This window comes from Saccopteryx leptura, chromosome 2 (genome assembly GCF_036850995.1).
Source record: "Saccopteryx leptura isolate mSacLep1 chromosome 2, mSacLep1_pri_phased_curated, whole genome shotgun sequence".
NCBI lineage: Eukaryota > Metazoa > Chordata > Mammalia > Chiroptera > Emballonuridae > Saccopteryx > Saccopteryx leptura.
In genome coordinates, this window is record NC_089504.1 from 363,052,757 (window position 1) to 363,068,053 (window position 15,297).

A 15,297-nucleotide genomic window follows, 5' to 3' on the forward strand; every position below is an offset into this window, starting at 1 on the left:
CCAGGAAAAGGAGTGCAGGCCTGGTGCAGGCACGCCAGGGTCCTGGCAGGAAAGACAGGGCCCGCCCCGCCCCGAGGGTACCCTGAGGAGTGTTTGTGATCAAGGCTACACACAGAGGGGCTGGCGGAGGGAGAACACGCGGGAACGTCGCAGTGCCTCTGCGCCTGCGCGGTCAGCGGGCTGTCTTTGCCATCGTGGGCCTGACCGGTGAGGGGGACAGCCATTGCGAAGCCCGGTGACAATCAGGCTGTGTGCAGGGGACGTGCTGGGGGGCAGCAGACGGCCTTCGATGACCCCGCCAGGAGGAAGCGTGGGCACACGTTCTCTTCCCTCGGTCTTCCCACCGTTTCCGGAGGCGAAGGAACCCCTTCCATCCCCAGAGCCAGGGCGCCACGTGCAGGAGGGGTTTGAAGTCCGCGCAGAGCCTTGACTCCCCAGGACACAGGCGTCAGGCCAAGCTGACCACCACACTGCTGCTGTGTGTGAGACCAAAGCGGTCGTCCTCCTCTGTGGTTTGCGGGTGGCCCCTCGCACGTGGCAACCCTCCCTGCAATGACGCGCTGCACGTGCACCTGAGGGCTGGTGGGTCCTCTGGCCAGAACTCCCTGTGTGTTTGGCGCCCTCCACCCACGGACAGGGCGGCACCACGACCAACTAGACGCCCCAGAGGCCTGGTGGCCACAGCGGCTCCAGGACGCGCGGGGCGTGGGAGGCGCCGCAGGAGCCCACGCGGACAGGCTTGTCTCCTTCCCCGTGTGGGGGCCGCATCTCCCCTCCGGCCACCGGGCAGCTCTCAGAGCGCCCCCTTGCGGGCGGGCACGGAGCCCCGGCCGGGCGGGGTGGGTGCAGCCGGCTTGCAGCTGTGACCCCCAGGGGTTCGCCTGGCTGCCTGAGCGCGTCGTGGGAAGCGTGGTGGAAGAAGGTACGGTTCTGGTGACAGGAACTGGAGCACCGGGCCATGCGCACGGGCAGCCCCAGGGAAGGAGCCCATGGCGCACGGACCAGGGACGTAGAGGGTCACCAGGGGGAGCTGGCAGGGGTCGCGAGCAGCCGCGGGCGCCTCCCCTCCCGAGAGCAGAATTGGAAACTCCAGGCGGAGAGGATTCGGCTCAAGTCTCCTGTTTGGCACAGAGGGGGGATTTTAGGGCCTGAGTGTGGCCGCTTGCGTTCCCACAGCGGGTGGTTCAGAGCAGGACCTGGGGGAAGTGGGGAAACGGTGGTCCACTGAGGCAGCCCTGCCCGTTTCGAAGGAGAAGGCCTCCCCGCGGAGTAGAGCCGCAGAGTCCCCAGGTGAGCCACCCCGCTGGCGAATCCCAAACCAACCCGCCAGACTGAAACGGACGCCCTGCAGGTGTGCTGGAATGGAAACTTGCTTCGGGTCTGAGTGGTGGCGCCTTCCTGGTGGCCAGGCTCGGGAGTGCAGGGACCCGACGGCCCACTGAACAGAGGTGAAAGGAAGAGACTCTAAACTGTGCACGGTCAGCTTTGGCGCGGGCTCCGTCCGGCGTTGAGCCCCGGGCCCCGCATCTGCGGGAGAGGGACGGTGGGAGAGACGGTGCTGGCCACGGTTCCAGCCGGTAGCGTCAGCCGCGCGTGAGGATTTAGAGTTCAGCGGGCAGGCTGACGCGACAAAGCGTCGGATAGCGGCCCAGGTCCTGCTCCGTGTCGCTCTGTACTCCGCCGGGTGCCTCGCCAACCCCGGATGACCCACGACCTCGGTGCGCACACACCCCTGGGCGCTTCGGCCCGAGAACTCCTCCATTGTTCTCGCTGGTGGGGACTGAACGCCCTCTGGGTGGACACAGGCGACAGCTTGGCGCTGGGCGCTCAGCTCTGCGGAACACTCCGGGCGATTTCCGATGCCCACGTCCTGGTTTCCACTGCTTCCCTCCCTTCATCCCCCGGAGGGGGAAAAAAACCCTAAATATATCCGGTGGCTTCCACTTGTAATTCCTCCTCCACCCCAGCCCCCACAAGACTTTGCTAACCCTTAAGACAGACCATTTCTATTAAGATTATCGAAATCTTTTTTTTTTTTTTAAACTATAAGATTTACACCTAATCGGGCCTGAAGTTAGCCACGTGGGAGCTATGATTCTCTTGAACATACACAGATCATAAACCACTGCTCCTCCCCAAAAATACTCCACAAAAGTCAGCAAAAACACATAGCCGCCTAAAGATGGAAGATACTAACTTCATTTCCCCCAGAAATGACGTGATTTTGAAGGCACACTCTCTGGACACACTGACGTTTCTCTCTCCTTTTCCCAAAAATAAACATGTAGTCGGGCTAATGCTCAGAAACATATTCTCACGTTTAAGAAGTTATAACTACATACAGCACACATACATGTCCCCTGTAAGGGTTACTTCTCCCAAAAGAACAAACACAACATCCTAGCCACAGGGGGACAGGAACCTGGAAAGAAATTCTCTCTGCTAATATAAAAGGGGGGGAGGAAAATCTTTTATCCACAGTGTTTCTCCCTCAGCAGTTCTGTGGGGAAATATCTTGGGCTCGAGGTGGTTAGTTGCGAAGAGGTCGCTCGGAGAACAGCCCGGGAGCGCCGGTGCCGTGAGTGACCACAGCGTTCTCTGGTCCTTCCTGGACCATCCGCGGCTCTTCCGCGCGTTTTCGAACCTGAGTTACGAACGGCCTTACTTACTGTCCTTCTCAGGGTGCGCCCAGCGCAGGAGACGTGAACCTGGAGTAGGGCTCTGGGCACTTGGGACTCTTGGGGACATTCACTCAGGAAGGAAGCGGGAGTGGGGAGTGTGAGGGGCTGGCAGCTGAGCGGAGGGACCCGGGCTCGGGTTGTTCCCGCTGGCGCGCGTGGTGAAATGAGGGCGACGTGGACGTGGGCGGCGGCTCTCGGTGCGCTGAGTCACTCCGTGGGCGACGCGGGACCCCGCTTGCCGCGCTGAGGTCAGAACGCGAAGGAACGCTCTGCCCCGGAACAGCGCGCAGCCGGGCGTTGGGGGCCCGCTGCCCCGGCCCGGGCCGGGTGGCAGGCATCGAAACCGTTCTGAACGCCACCGGGATGAGCTTGCGCGCACCCTCGGCCTCCGGCTTCCGAGCGCCGCAGCGAGAACGCGGCAGCGCCGCGCCCCTGGCCCGCGCTCCCCCCGCGAGCGGCCCCAGCGCCGCACCCACACAGTTCCCTGGCTCCTGCTCCGCCCGAGGGGGGTATTTTTCAGAAGAGACCAGGGGAATCGGTTTCGAGTAGACTTGAACCATTAAATAAATGCAACTCAGCAATCGATTTGCTTCTACGTACTTTAAAAATTGATGGAAAAAAAAAAACAAAACAACCCAACCCAACAACATCTAATAATTAATGTAACAGATCAGCAAACCAGACGGTCTTCCTAAACGCGGGCGAATGTTGGCTTTATTATTTATTCAAGCAAAAGAGAGGATTGAGTATTTTCTTCAAGTTAACGTCCTCAACAAACTCATTTCTAGACAAAACTTTCTACACGTGACTTCCACTGTCAATTTTCCACCGGGAAACTTTTTTTTTAAGCCACCATTTACCTCCCTGTTCATTTCTCTCCGCCTCTTCACCCTTATCTTTCTCCAGCTGTTTGGGAAACTGGAGAGGATATTTCCCTGAGAACAGCTTACGCCGCTCCCAGCTAACCAGGCAATCTCAGAGAGATCAACTCCTGGTAAAGAAAAAGAAGGAAAGACATAAAAAAGAGTAGACAGCAATATCCAAATATGCTTTCCACTGGAACTTCCTAAACCTGTTTCTGTTCGGGAGGCCCCGTTCGGAGTCTCCGGCTGCTCTGGGGGCCGCATGCGCCCCTGCTGACTCCCTAGTGCACAGCACGCCCCCTCTCGGACCCGCCCGGGTCACATCACACCTGGATGGGGACTCGCGTCCCGACGCAGGGACAACTACAGCGAAGGCTGGCTCTCGGGGAGCGAGTGCGGAGAAGCGCGCGGGTGCCGAAGAGCACCCAGCGACGGGGTTCCCTCCTCTGCCAGCGCTGGGTCTCCCCAGTATCCTTCCTTCCACCCGCTCCTGTCACCAGTCCCCGGCTCCGCCTTCCCAGTCCCGCCCCTTGCCCCTCATCCAATTGAAACCCTCAACCACTGCCCTCCGCCCCCCCAACCCTTTCCACACCCCCACGTTCCGGGAGTTGGTTGGCTGCTGGACCCTCAGCGCAGCGGCTGTATTTGCATGGCGGTCCGGGTTTCTGGTAAGTGGAGCGACCCGTCACTCCCGGTGGCCGGGCCCGCCCACTCCTCCTTGGTCTCCGACTCTTCCTGCGCAGTTCTCTCCTTCACAGCCGCTACGAGCGCAAGTGCCGGGGCTGCTCTCGGGCTCGGCGCGCAGGGCAGCAAGGAGGCAGCCCCGGCCAGCGGCCGTGCGCCCCGTCCGGAGTGGCCAGGGAGCCGGAGCGCAGCGTTCTCCCGGCCCAGAGCGCGGCGTCGCGCCGCCGGAGCCGTCCCAGGCCAGCACTCGCCTCCACCCGACTTTCCTTCCAGTTGCGGCTCCTCCCGGGCAACATGTCAAAAGCCGCGGCTGCCACAGCTGCCGCCGCCACCTGGGCAAGAGCAGCAGGAGCAGCAGCGGCGATCCCGGGCGCGCGGGGGCAATAGACCCAACGGGCAGGCGTCTGGAGGAGCAGGGAACCCTTTCCGCGCTCCCGGCTCGGGCGGGACCAGCGCCATGTGCTGAGCCATGCCCTTCGCCGCGCCCGCGGGCAGCCCATGGGGCAGCGCCTGAGTGGCGGCCGATCCTGCCTCGATGTCCCCAGCCGGCTTCTGCCGCAGCCGCAGCCGCCGCCGCCGCCGGTGAGGAGGAAGCTCGCGCTGCTCTTCGCCATGCTTTGCATCTGGCTCTACATGTTCCTGTACTCGTGCGCCGGCTCGTGCGCCGCCGCCCCGGGGCTACTGCTCCTGGGCTCGGGCTCCCGCGCGGTTCACGACCCGCCAGCCCTGGCCACGAGTCCCGACGGGACTTTCCCCAGGCTGCCGCTCCAGGCGGCGCCAGCCGCCCCGTTGGCTGCAGGCAAGGAGAGGGCTGCCAGCCAAGAGGAGCAGAGTCCGGAGGCGCCGAACTACCCCAGCCCCATCACCAGCTTCTTTAGTGGGTCTGGGAGCAAGCAGCTGCCGCAGGCCATCATCATCGGCGTGAAGAAGGGCGGCACGCGCGCGCTGCTCGAGTTCCTGCGCGTGCACCCCGACGTGCGCGCCGTGGGCGCCGAGCCCCACTTCTTCGACCGCAGCTACGACAAGGGCCTCGCCTGGTACCGGTGAGTTTCCGCGTCAGGGGCAGGGGCAGAGGCGCCAGCTGCTACCCAGCACGGGAGAGGAGGGAGACGTGGCTTGTGCCGGGGAAGTGACAAGGGTGTTCGCGGACCACTGGAGACGGGGAGGAGCTGAGAATCCTGCCCCAGCTCGGCACGGGGTGTGCGGGGGGTCAGGGATGGGGAAGACTCTGGCCACAACCCGTAGAAACTTTTCGAGGAGTTCTGGCAGATCAGTGACCACAGAATTAAATCCAAGTACCCTGGAATTAATCAGGAGAGCTCTCCGCAAAGAAACGGGGGTGGAGGGCAGCTACTCCAGACGGCGCTCAGGGAGCCACGCCGCCCTCTCACCGTGGCTGTGTCCCAGAGGGGTCAATCCAGTGGGGCTCTACTCTATTCTTCCTCTGGGCGCCCGGGACGTCCTGCACCCCGCCGGCCGCAGTCTCCGCCCTAGGCTAGACCAACTTCTAGAGCCGCTTCTGCTCCGCAGATGGGGATGTGGGGTGGGAATGACGGTGTCCCGCTCAGGCCGCGGGGAGTCTGGGCCTGTTTTTTGTTACAGTCCTCCTCCTTGCTGGAACCCGAACCCAAAGAGGGTCAAACTCGCTTTGCCGGCGAGCAGCTTGGGCGGGGAGGGTGTGCTGCGAGGATGGCCCGGCGCCTCCGCCTGGTGGACCGGTGGGCGGCGCGCGGCGCAGCGCGCAGGGCGCAGGGATTGTGGAGCGGTGCTGGTCCCTGTCGGGCAAAGGCGCGCACTGCAGCGGCCCGAGCGGCACGCAGCTTGGAAGGCTCCCGGGCTCCCCCCGCGCGTCCCGCCGGTTTCCGCCGCCACTGCTCGGGTGTTCGGAGAACAAGGGCAGGAACGCGGTCTCCGCGGGCGCTTCACTAGTCGTGGCGCAAAGAATACTGGGGCCCCATGGATTAAGAAATGTGGGTTGCCCCGAGCCCCGGGCTTCCGGAAACTCGGTGCTCGAGCGGGTTTGTAGGTCCGGTTCCGCGGCCCGCAGGTTCGTAATCGAGACCTCTGCGCACCGTTTCCCGCAGCTGCCTGTCTTTGAGGTGAGCGGCCAGGTTGATCGAGCTTCGGGTGAGGCTCTGGGAAGATCGAGGTCCAGACTCCCGTCTTGGGAAACCTGGTCCCCAACCCGGAGCTCGGCCACCGGCCCCTACCCCTTCTATCTGGTGACGCTCCACGCCCTCCCCTAACCGCTGACCCGTCACAAACAGGACTCCCCAACAACCCTCCAGGCCCGATGAGCCTCCGAGAGGCTCGAGACTTCGGAAAACCAAAGGGGAGAGTCGAACCGAACTTCACTCCCTGCCTCCACCCTCCCCCCTTCGACCCCTGGAAAGAATGGAAGATAAAAGCGGGCTGACCCAGCGGATTAAAACCGCTCTCTTCCCAGCCTCTCCCTCCCTCTCCCTTTTGTCCTTATAGTTTTTATTGTCAGCAGTTGCCTGAGTCTCGAGGTTTAGCCAGCCGTGACAGTCCCCCTTCCCACCGTTCCCGGGCCGTGGACACCGGCTGTTCTGAACGCGAGCTCTGCACGGGGACGCCTGGCCTCCGGTCCTGGCCTCCGGTCCTGGCGCGGGCCGCTCGCTAGGGCTCCGCGCTCTCCTGCGTGCAGTGGGATCGCGCGGTTCTCCGCCGGGCGAGGGGGCGGAAGAGCGCCGCCGCCGCCGCCGCAGTGAGGCTCCCGGCCGGCACGTGGGGCCTCTCTAATTGTTACTTATTGTCAGTGATCGTATTGTTGTTATTACTTCTACCCCCACACTCCTGCCCCTCCCGGGAGGGATGCCGACCCCAGGGCCTGGGAGGCCGGCGCCACTCGCGCCGTTCGAGGTGGAACCACCGCAGGCTGGAGACTGCCCGGAGTTTCCTGGGACCGGACATACCGGGGGCCGGACTCGGAGGAACTGGCGGGGAGCTAACTGAAGAGTCCACGACGGGCAGTTTTTAAGGGACCTGGGGAAGGCTGTGGAAATCCCCACAGGAAGATTCACGCCACCTCTTAAGCTGCGGCCCTCCACCTGCTTCGTCCCCTTTGAGCGACTCAGAAACGCTGAATAAAGAACGGAGTCGCCCCGGGAACCCTCCCCGTGCGCCTGCAGCGCAGGGCGCGGCCGAGAGTCGGGGGCCGAACGGGCACAGCGAGAGGCCGCGCAGGGCGGCGGGACTTGGGGACCGGCCGCGGGGGCTGGGCCGGGACGCAGGAGGCGGGAAGGCCCTCAACCTCCCCAGGCATCTCCCTACACTGACTAGCGGGGTCTGTTCCGACCTGGTGACCCAAGGCCCGCGGCGGGGACTCCGCGGCCCGCGCGCCAGAAGGAGCAAACCGCAAGCCCCGAAACTCTCCTCCCCAAACTCTGCGCCCCCGGCTGCTGGAGCAGCACACGGTGTGGCCTCTGGCTTAGCGGATTTTTTCTCTTTTCTTAAGGAGGGGGGGGGGGACTGTCTGAAATGCCCTCTGCCTAATTAAAATATTTTTAATTAATGAAGAATATTCCGGATGTCTGGGAAAATGTGTAGACTTGCAATGATTCCGAAAGCGGCCGGTTTTACGGCGAACAGCCACCCCGGAGGAGACGCCTGACCCAGAACGCCTTTGCTAGAATCCCGTGCCAGGAGTCCGCCCGCTGGGCCAGCCCCTGCCGCTCGCTCAGCCGGCGTCTCCGCGGCATCTCTCCCGCGGTCCCCACAGGCAGGCAGCAGATTGGAGAACACAAACAGTAATTAGCGAGAGAGTTGGAGTTCAGACACGTGGTTAAAGCAAGTCCTCATAACTAGGAATCCGAGAGAGGGGAGACATTTTGAAAGCATTTAGACATTGTGAGGACATTAAACACACACACACACACACACACACACACACACACACACACACACACACAACAAAAACTCTGGACACGGACGATTGAAGTCGAGGGTCAGCATCATAATCCGCTGGAGGAGAGGTTGGCTGTGTCTGTGTGAGCCCTTAATGGGCTTAATCGGTTAGTACACAGTCCTGGTAGTGGCCTAACCGGTAGCCCAGGGGCCCCGGGCCGATTTGCATGAAGTCGTGGAAAGTGATTGTAGTTCCTTCCACTTGGCCTAGGAGACACGGCCAGCCAGAACTGGAGAGATTGTGGCAGCATGGAGCCCGCAGCAGTAGCAACGCTGAGCTGGCCTTTCTAGGGCCAGAGAGCAGAAGCCTGTCCGCCGCCGGCATCTTAGGCGCCTCCTTGGGGCCTGAACCTCAGTTATGTTTTAGTCTCCGGATGAAGACTTTTGTGGGTTTGCTTTTCCAGTTCATTATCCAGCTCTCTTTATCCATCTGGCCTCCCAAATTTAGCAGGTGCTGGTGAGCTCCACAGGGGTGACGTCTCAGGACTTAGGGTGAAAGGGACTTTCAGCTTCTGTCCCAGGTTGTAACAGTGTTTGGGAGCTCTGGGGCCCGGCCTGCCCAGGAGAACCCTCCCTGTGCCCCCCGGGAGAGAGCACACACCCTGTCCATTTAGGATCTATCCATTTAAACATAAATAGACACATTTTTAAAATAAATTTCCCTTTGATTTGTCATAAGTTTGGTGAATTTTCACAAATTTTGAAGACTTCATTTTGGGAATGAAGTTAGTCAAATAGTGGGATCATAAATTTTTTATATAAAAATATGCCTTGGTCTTGACAGGGCAGAAACTCCTTCTCCACCATGACTCTTCTTTCCATTTTTGGTTGTACAAAGTCAGCCGACACTCTCATGCTGGGGCCACATTAAAAATATATATATAGTGTGTATGTGTGTTTTAATAATGTTGGCAGCTAACAGTCCTGAACGTTTTTCCAATATGCCAGGTACTGTTTCAAATATTACAGGATTAGCACATGTAATCCGTATTACAGTCTTGTGAAGTAGATACTATTGTAGATGAAAAAACACAGGCACAGAGCGGTTACTCCTCCTGCCCAAGGTGTCTCAGCTAGAAAGTGTCAAAGCTGGTATACAAACCAGGGCAAGTCCTGCTCCACAGGTGACTCTGTTAGACACTTCCTCGCTTAAGTGACCAAACACATGATGACCCTCATAAAGGATGAGTTCAAGACTTGAGTTTGCTTTAAAAGAGTTTGAGTTTTCTGATGTGCTCCAGGGACGTTCATGTGGCTTGCTCACTTGGTCATTCACTTTAAAAGAATGTCAACTCCAGGTTGCTATGACCAGAACTGGTTTATGAGAAGAGTGAGGGTAATTACGTCACTAGGGCAGTTTCCATTTCTCTGTCTGAGCTGGACAGTTCGCGTCAAAGGAGTCATTAAACTGACAAAAATACTCCTCAAGTATAAAGGCTGAGAAAACAGTGAATGTCGCTACTGAGAATAGATTTATTCTCTTCTGTGACCCCCCTTTTATGGCTGGGAGCTGTGGAGGACATAGGGTTAAAGGAGATGTTCCAAAAACTTCTTTCAATGAATTTATTCACTTAAAAGAAGCACAGTGCCCCCATGTCACAACTGAAAACTTCTATTAACCAGAAGACAATGGTAAACTAAAACTTTGAGTAGATTTCTTTGGAATTAGATTTTACAACCCAGTAGCTTCAGAAAAATCTCCCTCCTGAAAGCTAATTACTGAAAATAGCAACTTCCCCTATATTTTTAGCTTAATAACTGCTGAGAAATCTCATTTCTCAGTCTGTTTCTAAAAACTTGGTGTCCAAGGCTGTTTCTGTCTGACTAAGGGAATTTGGAGATAAGATCTGATTGGGGATAATCCTTTCTGGAGGAACTGTGCTTTTTCAGTCCTAGGGCTTAAACCAAGTATGTCATTCTCTTCAAGCTCCTGGGTGAAGATCAAAATTCTCCGTTGATATGCAACAATTTGAAATACGAACCGTCATGCTACAAAGCTGTCAAGATTTATTAGCAAGACAGTGTAGCATGTGTTGAACTCTGTTTTTAATTAGGCACCTAAATTAGACCATAAAATGGTTGATTAATCTTTTACAAGTTGAGGGGAAAATATAACATAAATTAACCCAATCATAAGTGTTTTCCCAGGTGCTCTCAGTTAATAAAATAGTCAATATTTAATAGCAACTTATTTGTTTTAGATAAATAAAATGCTGAAATATATGAATTTAAATTACACTTACTACCTCTCAAATGATATGTTATTGAACAGGTCTCAAAATTAGGTTGCACCCATGTGCTAAAAACCACATTAAAATAGAATAATAAAATTCGACTAAGATGACTAAAGTACAATAGATTTTGCCTTTTTAATGGAATCTGATTATCAAAAATTAGCAATTTATTATCGACTAATTTATAAAAGACATTTTCAGCTAAGGTTTTGTTATTCAAAATTTTAAAGTGACCTGTCATAGCTTCTGTTTTACTAGTTAGGTGTTTTATTTTTGCTTGAAGAAAAAACTTTTAGCTACTTTGAAAAAAAAATCAATGTCACCAAACCTCATTCCAAATATGAATGCTGATTTACTTTTTTTGTTTAAAACATGTGGGACATAAAGCTTTCTGATTATGTAAGATGACCCTTTAAAGCACTAAAATTATTTAGAATAAAAAGTGCACCAGGAATTTAACAAACAAACCAACCCATCAGTCAACTAGTGCTATGAATCAGGGAAGTGGCATTTCTTTAAAGCTTCAGAACTGAAATACTGCTTGCCTACTGCTTTCTGTCGGTGCTTTCTGAATACTTTATGTTCTCACTCTATGAACATGGAAATTAAGTTGATTGACAGAAGAACAAAATGTCCACTTTAAAAGCAGAGCATAATGAACATTTCTTCTGCTGTGAATAGAGTTCATTTCCAGATAGGCTGCTGTCCTGCCGCATTCAGCAGTCTGTGATTGCAGACAGTAAGGGATATGTCTTCCTTGGCTGCTGGGATAGTCAGAAGTCCCAGCAAAATGAATTCCCCAAGGATGTGGCACATTTTCAAGGGTGATGAATTCCATGCTGCCTGCCTCAAATGAAAACATTTACCATGATGGAAAGGGAATGGGATACCACTATCTTTGTAAACTACTTACAAGTAGAGCATGAAACTTTCAAAAATATTCTAAACAGTACATGCTAGAACTCTCATATTCCTCTCAAACAGTACCAAAACAAAACTAACAGTAACTAAAACTATTGTTAGGGTATATTGATTTTTCTTTCTTATTTTAGTTTTAGAGAAATTTTAGGATGTGAGGAGCAATTCCTAACTTAATAGCACAATAACAAAGAAATTTCATTGTAGCCAAGAGGTTCTGCATTAAAATACTGTCTGAACTCATAACCCCCCCATTAATTCTCTTTGTACATAGATAAGAGTAATTCTCTTTGTACATAGATAAAAGTAATGGTAATTTCCCCTATGTTATGTCTGTATTTTAAATTCTTCCTTTAAATGTCCACTTCTGTGACTTGAAATATATTTAAAATAGCATGAGTTACTGTGGGTCATTAAAAAATTTACTTCCATGTATTATGGCTGAAACATGTTGAAATTGCAAAGCTGTAAGGACAGAATTTGCCTCCTGCAAAGAGCTTCTTTTAAAAATTATTTGTGCTGATCTGCACGGAGAGTTGGTCAAAGTAGTACCGTCTGAGAGGAACTTCCAGTATTTTCTACACTCATTATAAAATAATGTATGTGTGTATATGTACACACACACACACACACATTCACTGTGACTTTACGTTGATAAATTTAGTTACAGAATGAATAAGCTCCTAGAATATTTTTAAAAAAAATTTCTTCTAAGCACAGCAAATGTAGTAAAATAAGACTCTGGTTTACCACAAATTGGCTGTAGTTCAGCCTAGGATAGACTGTTTGGTGATGAGAGGTCAGTACTTTTTAAACACCTCTGTCCAGAATATGACTGATTCCAGGTGCGTTCAGTCAAGCAGTCTGAGGGGCCGAGAGTGCAGAATGACCTGTTCTTCCCCCAAATCTGTGTCCCGCACTACTTAACATGGACCCCCTTGCTTAGCAACCCATAACATACTGAAAAGATTGTTCTAACTGGGCCATCTGGGGCTTAGGCAATACATGGAGATAGAAAAACATATATATACTAGGAAGGTAAGTGAGGAGTAGCAGATTTCACGCAAACTCTTGATTTAATGAATGGTGGTGGGGGGCAGAGAAAACGTGTGGCGGCGACCAGAGCGTCCAGCAGGAACCCAGGCAGTCCTGGGACGTTGCCACGTGTCTCTCGCTCCCCCGCAGCTGGCGGAGCCTCAGCGGACACCCCGGATCCCGGAGGTGGCCGAGCGCGCAGCCAAAGGCGGAGAAAATGGCTCCGCGGCTGGTCGGCCCCGGGATCCGTCCGCACGGCCCCCGTGTCGCGTGGGATCGCGGCATCTGCTAAGAACACGGCTGAGCCCAGGAGACAGATGGCCGAGCGTTCTCGCGTAGGGGGCGGGGCCGGCGACCTGGCCGGGGGCAGCCCCTGGGTCCCTCGGGTCGCGGGGCCGCAGCCACGTGACCGGCCCGAGCGAGGGACACACGCACACACGCACACGCAGGCCTCACCTGTTGGGCTGAGCCTGGTGTTGAGGCCCGCGCTCGCAGTGGGCGGCCCCGGCAGGCCCTTCCCTGCGCTGATTGGTCCTAGGGCGATGCCCATGCACCAATGGCGTCCCGCCTGCTCTGTAGCCCCGCCCAGAGGGGCGGGCAGAGCAGACGAGTCCCACCCCCGATCCGCCGCTGGCTGCTGCTTCTGCTTGGCGAGCCGTAGTCGCCGCCGCTTGGCGAGCCCAGCTTGATCATCAGCGGACCGCTGGTGCTTCCTTCTTTTCCGTCCTCTGTCTTTTCTCAACCGTCCCGCACGGACGCCCCTGCCGCGGGGAGGGGAGGTGTCGCTTGTCTGAAAGCGTGCTTCTCTCTTGGGCAGAGCAGTGAGGACGCATGTTCCCCTGTGATTCTGGAAACGGCGCTGCGCTGAGTCCTAGGGCCCGGTTCCCATCCCCCCAGCACTTCTAGTCTGCGCCCCAAGTGTCCCTCCAGGACAGCCCACCCCCTGGTCGCTTTCTCCTTCCTTCAGCCCTGTGCCCACAGTCCGCAGCTGCCCCCTTACTCAGATGGGGGAAGGAATGGCGCCCCTATGGGCAACCCGGGAGCCCCTCTCTGTCCCCCACCCTCCAGCCTGCAGGGCGGGCGGGAACCGCTCTCTGGGCACTGCCAAGCTCAGCCTCCCCTAGTCTTGTCCAGGAGGAACGAAGGCCGAAAGAAAAGGGCCCCCAGGGAGGATGGGACTTCCAGGGTGGCGCTGAGGATGAGCTCCGTGGTGGGTCTGGATGAGGCAGTCTTGCTTTCCGCGAGGCTTTGTGGAGGTGTAGGAGATGGCCTGTATGAACAGGGCCGGAAGCTCCGGTACGACTCGGCTCCTTGCTGCAGGAGATGTGGTAACAATGTAACAATGCAGGGTTCGGTCCCTGCATCCATGAACGTCCTCATCCCCGGAGAGGACACAGAGCCAGCAAGCAGAGAACAGGGGTTCACCGTCAGGACACTCCTGGGGCCTTCCCCTGGCTGAGAGAACTCTCTGGAAACTCAGACTGATTCAGCCCAGCCATCCTCCGCCTGTGTGCTGTTCACTGGGTCTCCGGTGCCCTGCTGTCTGGTCGGTTCAGACTCTCCAGGCACTTAGCAGATGCCTGTGCTGCCAGTTAACACAGGTACACAAACGAAAACCGTAAACATCCTGTTCCCAGCTCTCAGCTGCTAGGGGAGGCCCAAGCAAGTGCGTGGGGCGTGTGGGAGGGGCTGAGAGAGGAAGGAAGGGGCGCTGATCTTCACTCTGTCTTTGACCTGAAATACTTCACGGGGGAAGCAAAAGGTGGCCATTTTGTCTTTCTCTATAGTCAATGAATAATGCATTTTTATAAATCATGTTGACCTATTTTTTTTCCCACCTACCTAACAAGGATTTATTAGGACTTACTTTTTTTTTTAAATACAAGGTGCGGCAAAAGGAGATTTACAGTTGTGAGGACACAAAACACAATTTATTCTTGTATTATTATTATTTACTAATTTTTGTATAATTGTCCGTATAAACCACTGTAAATCTACTTCTGTCCCACCTGTATATAGACTATGTTTTTTTTAGAGTAGTTTTAAGTTCACAGAAAATTGAGGGAAAAGACAGGGTTCCCATATACGCCCTGCCCTCACACGAGCACAGCCTCCCCTGCTACCAACAAGCAGGATCCGAACGCTGCATTTGTTACCGTGGATAAACCTGTAGTGACGTGTCATCACTAAAGTCCCTAGCTTTTATCAGGGCTCCCTCTTGATGTCGCACATGTCGTGGGTAACGGTGCAGAGGGGTTTCACGGTCCTAACCGTGCCCTGTTGAGTGCTGTATCGGCAGCCCTTGAGCTGCCAGGGAAGTTGTGAGAGACACGAACTTGATCTTGAGGGGCCTGTTTAAGTCTGTGAACTAACACCTACAGGCTCGAAGAGGTTTCGAAGCAATTTATGCACCGATTTAAAAAAAGAAGAAAATCGTCATCAGTCCTGCTGAATCACTAATAAATCTAACAAGCCTTTGCACGAGCAGAGGAAGCGCGTGATCAGATGATAAAATAGTCCACGTCAAGAAATAGACTTTGTATTTCACTTCTGCAGGAGCTGCTAGAGAGAGCTGAGGAGGTCGGAAGAAGGACAGGGAGGTCAGTTACTCCGGGTCGCCCGGGGAGAGTGCGCGAGGGCCGGCCCCGTGCGGGCCCAGTGGCCTCTGCTCGTTTTGTTTTAGCAGCGAGCTCCCTGTGTGAGTCCTCCATCGCCCTGTGTGAGTCCTCCATCGTGCAGAGGAGCGGAGGGAAGAAGAAGCGCACAGAGTTAGCTAGGGTCACACAGCTGTGTCTCCAGGTGGCTCAGCTTCCTGAACCTAATGCCTCCCTTGAGGGCCCTGGTAGCTCCACAGCTCAGCATCAAGTGTCCCCAGGATGATACGTGTTTCCTCTCTCTTTCGGCCATTCCCTTTATCCCCCACACCCAGGTCTCAGTCCCCTCTATGACAGTGAC

At 55.2% G+C, this 15,297-nt stretch overlaps 1 protein-coding gene across 1 annotated transcript in view; it reads left to right on the forward strand.

Moving 5' to 3' along the window:
* The first annotated feature begins 4,159 nt into the window (after positions 1-4,159).
* Positions 4,160-15,297, forward strand: part of HS3ST3B1 (heparan sulfate-glucosamine 3-sulfotransferase 3B1) — a 44,290-nt gene continuing 33,152 nt past the window's right edge. Inside the window, exon 1 of the mRNA XM_066364920.1 lies at positions 4,160-5,271. Coding sequence (XP_066221017.1) covers positions 4,727-5,271 — 545 coding nt within the window. The 5' untranslated portion in view covers positions 4,160-4,726. The remainder of the gene's footprint in view (positions 5,272-15,297) is intronic.